Source organism: Berghia stephanieae, chromosome 15 (genome assembly GCF_034508935.2).
Source record: "Berghia stephanieae isolate SIO BIC M18660-M18661 chromosome 15, UCSD_Bste_1.3, whole genome shotgun sequence".
NCBI lineage: Eukaryota > Metazoa > Mollusca > Gastropoda > Nudibranchia > Aeolidiidae > Berghia > Berghia stephanieae.
The window spans coordinates 25121566-25134065 of NC_088374.1; the positions used below are offsets into that span (position 1 = coordinate 25121566).

At 38.6% G+C, this 12500-nt stretch overlaps 1 protein-coding gene across 1 annotated transcript in view; it reads right to left on the reverse strand.

The window, feature by feature from the left end:
- Window positions 1-12500, reverse strand: part of LOC144960554 (neprilysin-2-like) — a 19816-nt gene that overhangs the window by 3129 nt on the left and 4187 nt on the right. The window contains exons 2-4 of the mRNA XM_078893764.1: window positions 12208-12272; window positions 7510-7606; window positions 1738-1811 (exon numbers count right to left, since the gene is read on the reverse strand). Of these exons, the coding sequence (XP_078749890.1) occupies window positions 1738-1811; window positions 7510-7606; window positions 12208-12272 (236 nt within the window). The remainder of the gene's footprint in view (window positions 1-1737; window positions 1812-7509; window positions 7607-12207; window positions 12273-12500) is intronic.

Consider the following 12500-nt stretch of genomic DNA (forward strand, 5'->3'; position numbering starts at 1 on the left):
ATTAGCAAATAACAAAGGGAACAACTCTTTCCTAGTGTAAAGCGATGCATAAGTAACACCTCCCTGTTTAGCTTGAGAAGTGTTTCGAAGGTTCGAAAGCTAAAGTCGATCGGGAAATTTTCTGTTAGGACACGATCTTCTAAGTTGGACATGATCCGATTCAAGACTCGATTCTGCTCTGGGGGTAGCTGCATTCGATGATGGCCGTTCAAAATAATCACCGACACGATTGGTAACCAAATCGTCATGGGTGGTATCATTTGCTGAAGCATGTACGTTTCGGCAAGGAAGTTTGTAACGTGGTCTTATTTGTTCAATATGACGCTTCCACGTTGTTCCGTCTCTCTGGAGAGTGGACATGACATGCCGTGGTCCCAACACTTTGGTGACAGTAGCGGGAATCCATTTCGCATCTCCGTCATTTCGATTACCAAAACGTAACGAATAAATGTGTGTCCACACTTCATAAGGCGTTTTTGCTGTACGTGGTTTGGAATTTGAGGTCTACAATGGGCGAAGTGTGTCGATCAATGTACGAATTTGACGTCCATGAAGCAATTCACCCCGTGACGAACCAGAAGCTAAAGGTGTGCGACAATATTGGATAAGAAATTGTTGCAAGGCTTGTCTTGGAGGAAAAGACGATTTTCTCAAAGCCGTTTTAAAACTTCACAAGTCGTTCTGCCGCACCGTTTGTAGCGGGATGATAGGGAGCTCCAGTGAGATGTTTAATTCCCCTCGCCACACACCATGTCGGAACTCGTCAGAAGTGAAGCATGCTGCGTTGTCCGACACGATTGCGTGGGGATAGCCGAAGTGAGCGAAGGCTAGATGTTGCTTTCATTGAGTTTGAACTGGTTGCATAGGAAATTTGAGTAGGCGTCGAGCATTACTAACCAGGTATTACCCCCCCCCCCCCACATTCGATGTGATCGATGTGTACTCGACTCTACGGTGGGTCTAGGGTTATCCAGTGATGGTTTGGCTCCTTTGGTAGGTTGTTTTGATGTTCTGCAACACATTCATGACCCTACGATGTCAAAATCAGTACCTGGCAAATATGCGATCGTTCGTGCTAATTGTTTCATGCGTTGTCTGCCGAACTGACCGTGGTGGAGGACATTGACGACTTCACGTTGCACGATCTTAGGAACAACGATTGTTGATTCCGTAGAATAAACATCCATTAGTCGTTGACAGCTTGTTCTTTATATTGAAGAATGGTTTAAGATAAGACCATTTACGACTTGTGTTACGACCCCCCCCCCCCCCGCCTGGCCGTGGCTCTCCTGTGTGAGCTATCCACTACTCCAAAAAAAAGTGGTCGATTGAGTATGCTCGGTAATTGGGCTAAAATTAATTCATAAAGGGAGTGGAGCAGGCACTTATTTTGATAACAAGAAATGAAGTGACTAGGAAAGTATCATAGGACAGTAGAGAATAATAGTTTCGTGGCGGCGATGAGGACTCGAACCGGCAAGCTTACTTGTACAATTCTGCCTGGCCGGGAAGAGCGTGGCTCTACTGTTTGAGCTATCGACCACTCCAAAAAATGTTGTTTCAAACTCTAGGGCCTATCTTGCCCCGCTCTACCCATGTTCTTGAGGCCATGGGTGAACTTTATACACACTGTCAGTGTGTGTGTGTGTGTGTGTGTGTGTGTGTGTGTGAGAGAGAGAGAGAGAGAGAGAAAATAATAGGTTTAGAGGAATGATAAAAGTGAAGGTTATTTCTTACCTTAAATTGCCATTTGCATAAGTTCCATTAACATTGCCCAACCATTGTTCATCCGAGCCGACGAAACACATTCCCTGTAGTTTATCAAATGGACAATAAATAAAAAATAACAGATGAATATCGGCCATTTTGGAAAAATGTCTCAAATCGTTAAAGTAAAGAACACGGTGCGTCTATGTGGTCTTGGGTATGACACTCGCTTTCGGATCGGAAAGTCCTGGTTCGAGCCTCGCTCGGCGGATAGTTGATTCCTTGGTAAAGACTTTTTACTCACATTCTCTAACTGAACTCAGGTGTAAAATGAGTACCTGGCCGATAACCGTAATGTCTTTGTCAGAAAAAAGATTGTAATATTGCTGAACAGGCGTCATGTCTCGTTAGTTCTACATTCTACGTGCTGCTGTTGTAAAGCGCTTTGAGCACGTTTAGTGGAAATTGCTCTATATAAACGTTTTTTTATAGTATAAAGAGAAAGTATAACAAGATCTCATTCATCATTTTCATATTAAGTCCTAAACATAAACTTAAGATGACTGTAATCCTAGAAATGATCTTGAATAGATCAATTTACCAGTAGAGTTTTGACCAATCAAAACGTGGAATTTGTGCTCAGACAATCATAATTGGTTGTATATAAACAATAACCCCCCCCCTCTCTCTCTCTCTCTCTCTCTCTCTCTCTCTCTCTCTCTCTCTCTCTCTCTCTCTCTCTCTCTCTCTCTCTCTCTCTCTCTCTCTCGCTCTGTGTGTGTATGTGTGTGTGTGTGTGTTCCTGTTATTGTTTTTATACCGCCAAATGGGTGAATAATGTTCACATAATTTTCTCGATTACATTATAAACGTTTACGTTTACACATCATACCATCAATAGCAAAATCTTTGTATTTTGTTATGTTAACAAATCACTGCCAAGTCAGAATAAAATTCTTGAGTGCACTGGGATCGATCTCGGTCCATTAGCGTGTGAAGCGAGTGCTCTACCAACTGAGCTATTGAGACCTCTTTCTATAATAGTGCAAGAGTTCCTTTAGTAATTCACACAGTCTAGGGGTCTTGCATTATGTACAAGTGTGCAACCTCCTCAGTTACACACGAATAGACTGTCTATGAGACCAATCGTTTTTCATTTTATCTGTCTAATTTTAATGTTGTATTTTTGGCCGGTATCCGCCAGTGTCCGGCAATCCGACCAGACAGTCCACGTCATCCACCAGTGTCCGTCAATCCGACCAGACAGTCCGCGTCATCCGCCAGGGTCCGGCAATCCGACCGACAGTCCACGTCATCCGCCAGGCTCCGGCAATTCGACCAGACAGTCCACGTCATCCGCCAGGATCCGGCAATTCGACCAGACAGTCCACGTCATCCGTCAGGGTCCGGCATTTACTACACTGCCGTACGCTGGAAAATCCGATATTTAAAAAAAACACGTCCTTCAAATATCGATCAATTTATATGACCATCACGTTGGCATAAAGTCTCAAACCCGGGACTTCGAGATGACGGTTTCTAGCATCAGTGAACATCTTGAGCTTTGAGATTATTTAAATGTGGTATTTATATACTGCTTTTGAACATAGAGAACGGTGGAACCATGGCTGTTAAAATACCAAAGAAAAGTAAAGGTGATAATGGAAACTCTTTAGGTGGGAACAGTACGGACAATGGACGTTTGAGTACAAAACCATCTTCTGCATAACAATGAACGTTGAGGTCAAGTAAAATAAATGAAATGGAGTATAAACGGTATCCTCATTACTCTACGGTGGTCGGAGCGTACATGAAACGTTAGCGTGGATTGGGTTAGAGATTAGAGTGTACACAGGGTGTGATAGAACTGAAAAAGTGCTGGTCAGCGTGTGAAGCCAATGTGTGGTGTCCGGGGTCCCTCAACTGATAGGGTGCTAGAAGAGCCCAACGCCAAGCCAGCGGGTCGTGAAAGGCGACGAATGGTATGACTCCCCCGTTTTTAGTCACCCGGTCCTCCAGGTTGGGGGTTGTCGAAGGGTTGACATCCCTTCCATAAAACTCATTGCTACAGAAACACAGACAGACGAATCAAATCCATTTTTTAGCTTGCGCGACCAAGAGTTTCTACAATGATAGCATTTATGAAGGACAGATAAAACCGAAAGGACTCTGCTGACCCGATGGCGTCTTAGCCAAACAAGCAGCTTCGACTTGTGTCGGTGAACATTCGCACCATATATGAAGCAGGAAAAATTCTCAAGTTATGACAGAGATTAATGGTACAGGCTTCATATTACTTGGAGTAAGCGAAACCCACTGGAGACAATCCGGACAGAACACCTCAAGTCTGGGCAGAAGATTTTATATTCAGGGAGAGGGGACCGGATTCATACACAGAGAGTAGGAATAATTCTAATCAAGTATGCACAGATGTCACTGAGAGGATGGGAACAACACGGAGAAAGGATCATAATGGTGTCCTTTACAACATGGAGTAAGATTATCAACATGTACATTGTACTGATCTATGCCCCAAACAATGATGCAACAGATGAGGACACAGATACATTTTATAACAAGTCATTGATAATTTGCAAAGTAAAGACATCAACATATCGATGGGAGATGCCAATGCTAGAGTGGGATAGGATATCGTATGTTATGAAGGTATCATGGGCCGTCATTGCATGGGAAAGATGAACGACAATGGTGAGAGATTTGCAAATGTTTGTGCATTCAACAGTTTGGTGATTGAAAGATCAGTGTTTCCCCATAAAAATGATACATAAGTCAAATTGAGTCTCACCGTACGGTGTGACAGAGAATCAGATCTATCATTTTTGTATCTCCCGAAGAATCAGATGTTCATTACAGGACGTGACAGTACGGAGAGGGCCAGATATTGGAATAGACCACCACCGGCTATTTGCAAAGTTTAAGTTCCGATTTAGAAAACATGGAACCAGACCACGCAGAAGAAGAAAATCCAGGTGAATGCACAAGATGGGGAAAAGTATTTTTTGGAAAAGAGGCTCAATCTACACGATGGAGGAAGCATTTCAACTGTCTTCTGAACAGACCACCACCAGACAACCAGCCGGAAATATTGGCTGCAATGAATGAGCTACCAATTAGCTGTGATCCACCATCAATAGCAGAGATTGTGAGTGCCATTACAAGATTAAAATGGGGAAAGTTGCTGGACCAGACAGGATTCCACCGGAGTCTCTAAACGTTGATGCTAAAAGAAATGCTGAGGCCCTTCACTCACTATTTGAGAGAATCTGAAATGACGAGATATTCCCAAGAGATTGAAAGAAAGGACATCTTGTCAAGCCTCCAAGAAAGGGGACCTCAGTTATTTTAATAATTATTGAGGATTCACTCTTTTCTCTATCCCACGAAAGTTTTTAAACCTTATTATTCTAGAGAGAATTAAGAATCCAACAGATGCTAAACTGTGGGAAGAACAGGCAGGCATTCGGAAAAACCGTTCAACCACCGACCACATTGCCTCTCTACGAGTCATAGTGGAACAGTCTATAGAATGGAACTCTGATCTTTTAGTCTGTATTACGAGAAGGCTTCTGACAGCATTGACAGAGCAACATTGTGGAAAATTTTGGTATATTATGGACTCAATAAGAAGTTAGTAAAACTCATTAAGGAAATGTATGAAAGACCAAGTTGCACAGTTGTACATGGAGATCAGCTTACTGACAGCTTTGATATTAAGACTGGCGTGAAGCAGGGATGCTTGCTCTCACCATTCCTGTTCATCTTTGCCATTGATTGGCTAATGAAGGTAATCCCCAAAAGAAACAAGACATGGGGTACAGTGGACCCCCTGGACACAGCTGGATAATCTGGCTTGTCTGTCCTCACACAGGACCAGATGCAAGCAAAAACCACAATTATTAACATTCTCTCGGAATCAGTAGGTCTAAGAATTGATCCTCCAAATTCAAAGGTCTTAAGGATAGGTATGCATCAAGTGGAGCAGATCAAAGGAAATGATCAGGAACTTGAAGATATCGACACGTTCTGCTGTCTCAGGAGTATAATTGACAACGATGGCGAGACGGAAGCAGAGATGAAAGCACGGATAGGAAAGGCACAGGCTGCATTCACATCTGTCAACAGGATTTGGAAAACTTTAAGACATCTCCCTTCGACTAAAGCTAAGACTTTTCAACTCCTACATGAAGTCGGTCCTACTGAAATAGTATGAAACTCGGAATGCATTGCTGGCATGAATAAGGAGGATATAGGTTTTCGTAAACAGGTGCATGCGTAAGTTACTCAGAATAAATTGGATGGATAGAATTAAGCATGAAGAAGTATGGAAAAGAACACATCAGAAATAAGTGGAAGAGGATATAGGCTGAAGACGATGGAAGTGGATTAGAAACACCCTTAGAAAGAATGACTCCACTGTGACAAAGAAAGTTTTGGACTGGATACCTCAAGGTAGAAGATCAAGTGGAAGGCCACGGGGAACATGGAAAGGAATTAGATATGCTGATATACAGATAAATGATAAGACAAGGAACGAGTTAAAAATTTAGAAGGATGGAAACTCTGTGTCTGTGGTCTATACCCTGACCCAGGGTGGAAAAAAGCAAAAATGATGATGATGAGCGTGTGATAGACCGATACTTTGTAGAAGATAATGGAAGATACGACATAATAGAAATGTTAAGTAGATGTAGCAGTAATAGAAAAAATAGTAGTAATAGTATTGGTAGTAGTAGTAGCAGCAGCAGTAGTAGTAGTAGTAGTAGTAGTAGCAGCAGCAGTAGTAGTAGTAGTAGTAGTAGTAGTAGTAGTAGTAGTAGTAGCAGAGCATCAGCAGCAGCAGTAGTAGTAGTAGTCGTAGTTGTAGTAGTAGTAGTCGTAGTAGTAGTAGTAGTAGTAGTAGTAGTAGTAGTAGTAGTAGTAGTAGTAGTAGTAGTGTAGTAGTAGTAGTAGTAGTAGTAGTAGTAGTAGTAGTAGTAGTAGTAGTAGTAGTAGTAGTAGTAGTAGTAGTCGTAGTAGTAGTAGTAGTAGTAGTAGTAGTAGTAGTAGTAGTAGTAGTAGTAGTAGTAGTAGTAGTAGTAGTAGTAGTAGTAGTAGTAGTAGTAGTAGTAGTAGTAGTAGTGGTAGTAGTAGCATAGTCCGTTCCAAGTACCGTGCTCACGGAATATCGCAAATTCCTCAAAAGTTACCGAAATCTGCTGCCGTAATTATTTATAGAATGCTCTTTTTTAAAAAGTGAGATTACGAATTTTGAATATTGATATTGATAGACCAAACAGTTTACTGCCACTGCCGAATTTCTTTGATCTTTCCCTCGTTTGCAATAAAGTATGACTCAAACAGTAAAATGATTACAGTAATGATATATTGTTATGTTGTAGCCTTTTGCCAAATCATAATATTTTAATCTAAAACGTATATATAGAGTTTTGGTGTTGATTTTCAAGAGAAAATCTGTGGAAAAACTTATAAAGTCCAGAGTTTGTTGTCATAAGCTCAGATCTTTACACGTCATTATTTCTCACAGTTAGTGAGTAATTGCAAATCTTGAAAGTAATAAATATAATTATGACTTTATAAAATCCATTGAAGGCAAAGTTCAAATTTCAAAATTACTTCACTCTTTCTTTACGTCCTCTCCATTTCAAAAGAGACCATCAACAACCTTGTAACTCTAACTGATCAAAGAAGAAGAGCAACAATAAAAAAACAGAGGAAGAGGAAGAAGTAAAGGAAGAGAAGGAGGACGATGAAGAAAATAAAGGGGAAGGAAACTGTATCTACCTGTGCATATGACATAAAGAAAAGCTGGTCTTTGGTCATGTTCATTCTTGGCAACGGCTTTTCTTCCGGGTGATGTGCTGCATATTTTTGGTAAGCTCTTCAAAAATTGGAAAAAAAAATGTATCATGCATAAGAAAAAAAAATATCAATCTTGAAGTAAATGGTTAAACGTTTCCATACTGTGATAGAAATAACAATTAATTGTATAGAACGTACAAATTGCGGTGGTTGACGAAACACAAAACTGCATCTCTACCATGATTTGTCATCGACGAAAACAACACAGAACAACAACTCAACTATCACTTCGACCATTACCAGTCTTGTTCAATGTACACTGATACATGCTGCTATTGATAGCATTGTGGTAAACGTTTTATAAAAGAAACTTTTGTATATTTATTTGTAACATGCATTGAGCATCACTCAGTGATGAAAATGCACGATATAAATGCCATTTATTATCATTGTTTTTTTAATTATTGATATTATTATTATAATTATTATTATTATTATCATTATTATTTATTATTATTATTATTATTATTATTATTATTATTATTATTATTATTATTATTATTATTATTATTATTATTATTATTATTATTATTATTATTATTATTATTCTTTTTTTTATTATTTTTTTAAATCATTGGCATAATTACACAAGTCTAGGACGCGATCAGTTCATAGTGTTACGGCGAAGACTTTATCTCTTCACTTTTAGTTTAAAAAGATTGGTACAAGTGATGTTATCAGTTTTAATCTCCTGTTTAAGCTCAGATGGTAGAGCACTCGCCTCACAAGCAAAGGAAAAGAGATCGATCCCAAGTACAGTCGAGACTCCTCTGTCTACCTGGCAGTGAATGGGCAGATGGGTTTATTAGATCTGGCGGAAAGTAATTTGCAATTGTTCTTGTCCGTTTCACACTATAGAAACCGGGATAAACCCCGGTAGTAGTAGTAGTAGTAGTAGTAGTAGTAGTAGTAGTAGTAGTAGTAGTAGTAGTAGTTAGTAGTGTAAGTTAGTAGTAGTAGTAGTAGTAGTAGTAGTAGTAGAGTAGTAGTAGTAGTGTAGTAGTAAGTAGTAGTAGTAGTAGTAGTAGTAGTAGTAGTAGTTAGTAGTAGTATAGTGAGTAGTATAGTAGTAGTAGTAGTAGAGTAGTATTAGTAGTAGTAAGTAGTAGTAGTAGTAGTAGTTAGTAGTAGTAGTAGTAGTAGTAGTAGTAGTAGTATAGTAGTAGTAGTAGTAGTAGTAGTAGTAGTAGTAGTAATAGTAGATATAGTAGTAGTAGTAGTAAGTAGTAGTAGTAGTAGTGGATAGTATAGTAGTAGTAGTAGTAGTAAGTAGTAGTAGTAGTAGTAGTAGTAGTAGTAGTAGTTAGTAGTAGTAGTAGTAGTAGTAGTAGTAGTAGTAGTAGTAGTAGTAGTAGTAGTAGTAGTATGTAGTAGTAGTAGTAGTTAGTAGTATAGTAGTAGTAGTAGTAGTAGTAGTATGTAGTAGTAGTAGTAGTGTAGTTAGTAGTAGTAGTATAGTAGTAGTAGTAGTAGTAGTAGTAGTAGTAGTAGTAGTAGTAGTAGTAGTAGTAGTAGTAGTAGTAGTAGTAGTAGTAGTAGTAGTATAGTTTATAGTAGTAGTAGTAGTAGTAGTAGTAGTAGTAGTAGTAGTAGTAGTATAGTAGTAGTAGTGGTAAAGGAGTAGTAGTAGTAGTAGTAGTAGTAGTAGTAGTAGTAGTAGTAGTATAGTAGTAGTAGTAAGTAGTAGTAGTAGTAGTAGTAGTAGTAGTAGTAGTAGTAGTAGTAGTAGTAGTAGTATAGGTAGTAGTTGTGCGCAAATCCTTACGCTGTGGTCAGTATCATACCAGGGTTGAATTTCCAAGAACAGTGGATACGATATCGTTATAGTAGTAGTAGTAGTAGTAGTAGTAGTAGTAGTAGTAGTAGTAGTAGTAGTAGTAGTAGTAGTAGTAGTAGTAGTAGTAGTAGTAGTAGTAGTAGTAGTGTAGTAAGTAGTAGTAGTAGTAGTAGTAGTAGTAGTAGTAGTAGTAGTAGTAGTAGTAGTAGTTAGAGCAGTAGTAGTAGTAGTAGTAGTAGTAGTAGTAGTAGTAGTAGTAGATAGTAGTAGTAGTAGTAGTAGCATAGTGGTAGAAGAGATAGTAGTAGTAGTAGTAGTAGTAGTTAGTAGTAGTAGTGTAGTAGTAGTAGTAGTAGTAGTAGTAGTAGTAGTAGTAGTAGTAGTAGTAGTAGTAGTACTACTATAGTAGTAGTAGTAGTAGTAGTAGTAGTAGTAGTAGTAGTAGTAAGTAGGAGGAGGAGGAGGAGAGGAGGAGTAGTAGTAGTAGTAGTAGTAGTTAGTAGTAGTAGTAGTAGTAGTAGTTAGTAGTAGTAGTAGTAGTAGTAGTAGTAGTAGTAGTAGTAGTAGTAGTAGTAGTAGTAGTAGTAGTAGTAGTAGTAGTAGTAGTAGTAGTAGTAGTAGTAGTAGTAGTATAGTAGTAGTAGTAGTAGTAGTAGTAGTAGTAGTAGTAGTAGTAGTTAGTAGTAGTAGTATAGTAGTAATAGTAGTAGTAGTAGTAGTAGAGTAGTAGTAGTAGTGTATTAGTAGTAGTAGTAGTTGTAGTAGTAGTAGTAGTAGTAGTAGTAGTATAGTAGTAATAGTAGTAGTAGGAGTAGATAGTAGTAGTAGTAGTAGTAGTAGTAGTAGTGTAGTAGTAGTAGTAGTAGTAGTAGTAGTTAGTAGTAGTAGTAGTAGTAGTAGTAGTAGTGTGTTGTTGTGTTGTGTAGTAGTAGTAGTAGTAGTAGTAGTAGTAGTAGTAGTAGTAGTAGTAGTAGTAGTAGTAGTAGTAGTAGTAGTAGTAGTAGTAGTAGTAGTAAGTAGTAGTAGTAGTAATAGTAAGTATTAGTAGTAGTAAGTAGTAGTAGTAGTAGTAGTAGTAGTAGTAGTAGTAGTAGTAGTAGTAGTAGTAGTAGTAGTAGTAGTAGTAGTAGTAGAAATCTATCGACATTTACCTCTGACTAGACTACGTGAACATTTTTATATATGTGCCACTGCTTTGGATTGGTTATAGAAATGTTTGTATGAATGAGCTCAGTAAGTAGTTTTAGAGAACAGTATTGGTCACCGCCGCTTATAAAATTACGTTTTTGACTTCTACTCTGTGCCATGTCTATCTGACAATGTATAATGCTCACCTTTCTGAGATTTCATCAACCTGTACCGTGTCTATCTGACAATGTATACTGCTCACCTTTCTGAGATTTCATCAACCTGTGCCGTGTCTATCTGACAATGTATACTTCTCACCTTTCTGAGATTTCATCCACCTGTGCCGTGTCTATCTGACAATGTATACTTCTCACCTTTCTGAGATTTCATCAACCTGTGCCGTGGGTGTCTGACAATGTATACTGCTCACCTTTCTGAGATTTTACCAATCTGTGCGTATCTATCTGACAATGTATACTGCTCACCTTTCTGAGATTTTATCAACCTGTGCCGTGTCTATCTGACAATGTATACTGCTCACCTTTCTGAGATTTCATCCACCTGTGCCGTGTCTATCTGACAATGTATACTGCTCACCTTTCTGAGATTTAATCAACCTGTGCCGTGTCTATCTGACAATGTATACTTCTCACCTTTCTGAGATTTCATCAACCTTTGCCGTGTCTATCTGACAATGTATACTGCTCACCTTTCTGAGATTTCATCCACCTGTGCCGTGTCTATCTGACAATGTATATTGCTCACCTTTCTGAGATTTTATCAACCTGTGCCGTGTCTATCTGACAATGTATACTGCTCACCTTTCTGAGATTTAATCAACCGTTTTTATTGTTTTTCTTTTGCTGATGACACTCAGCTGTATACAAAACTCAATAATGATTTAGTGCTGTCATTCTTATCTTTTATTGAATATGATATTACTAACCTGAAACTATACAAACTTAAGATTTGTATGACAAGACAGAAATGGTTGGTGTCAGGAACAGGTATCAGTTTTTAATATGTGCATTTGAGATAGTAGAGGGTGATAATATTATTAAATGTGGCTATGTGGTCTAGTGGTATGACACTCGTTTTTGGATCGGATAGTCCTGGGTTCGAGCCTTGCTCGGCGCATAGTTGAGTCCTTTACCCTCATTATCTCACCGTACTCAGGTGTAAAATAAGTACCTGACCGTTAACAGCGTTGTTTATATCAGATAAAAATTATTATTTGCAGCAAGTAATTAAAAAAAAAATGAACTCATTCGAAACTTATCACCATCTCACTCCGAAGTCCTAACGGTTAAGAAATTAAGGAGCAGGAACCGATGCCAGATAAAGGTCTGAACAAGTATGTATGAAAGGTGCCAGACAAAGCAAGGAAGAAAAATAGAGGAAAAAATAAACATCCCAAAAATCAGTCGAGCTTGACTGGAGGTCGAACCTCAGACCTTATGATTTCCGGTCAGACATGCTACCATTACACTTTACACAAGTAATGGTAGCACATCTGACCGGTAATCAGAAGGTCTTAGGTTCGAATCTCAGTCAAGGTCGACTTATTTTTGGGGATGTTTTCATTCTTGTATATTTCATTCTTGCTTTGTCTGGCACCTTTCATACACACGTGTTCAGATCTTTATCCTTAAGTTTACCACATTAAATGTATATGTGGACAAAACAACAATGAAAAAGATAATAATTTAATCTACCTGTAGGCAAGAAACAGTCCCGAGTGATCATCTAGGCATTCCTCATAAGATTTTACTCCATTTACCTGCAACAGATAAAAGTTGATATTATGACCAATAATCAAAAGGTCTGGAGTTCGATCCCCAGTCGAGGTCGACAGATTTTTTTGGGAAGTTTTTTTTTTTTTTCTTGTATTTTTCCGTCTTGTTTTGTCTGGCACTTTCATACACACATCTTATGTTATTATCTTACACAGGTGCATGATCCTTAATTTCTTCACGTCTTCATAACATAAGCAAGGATTTCGACGGTA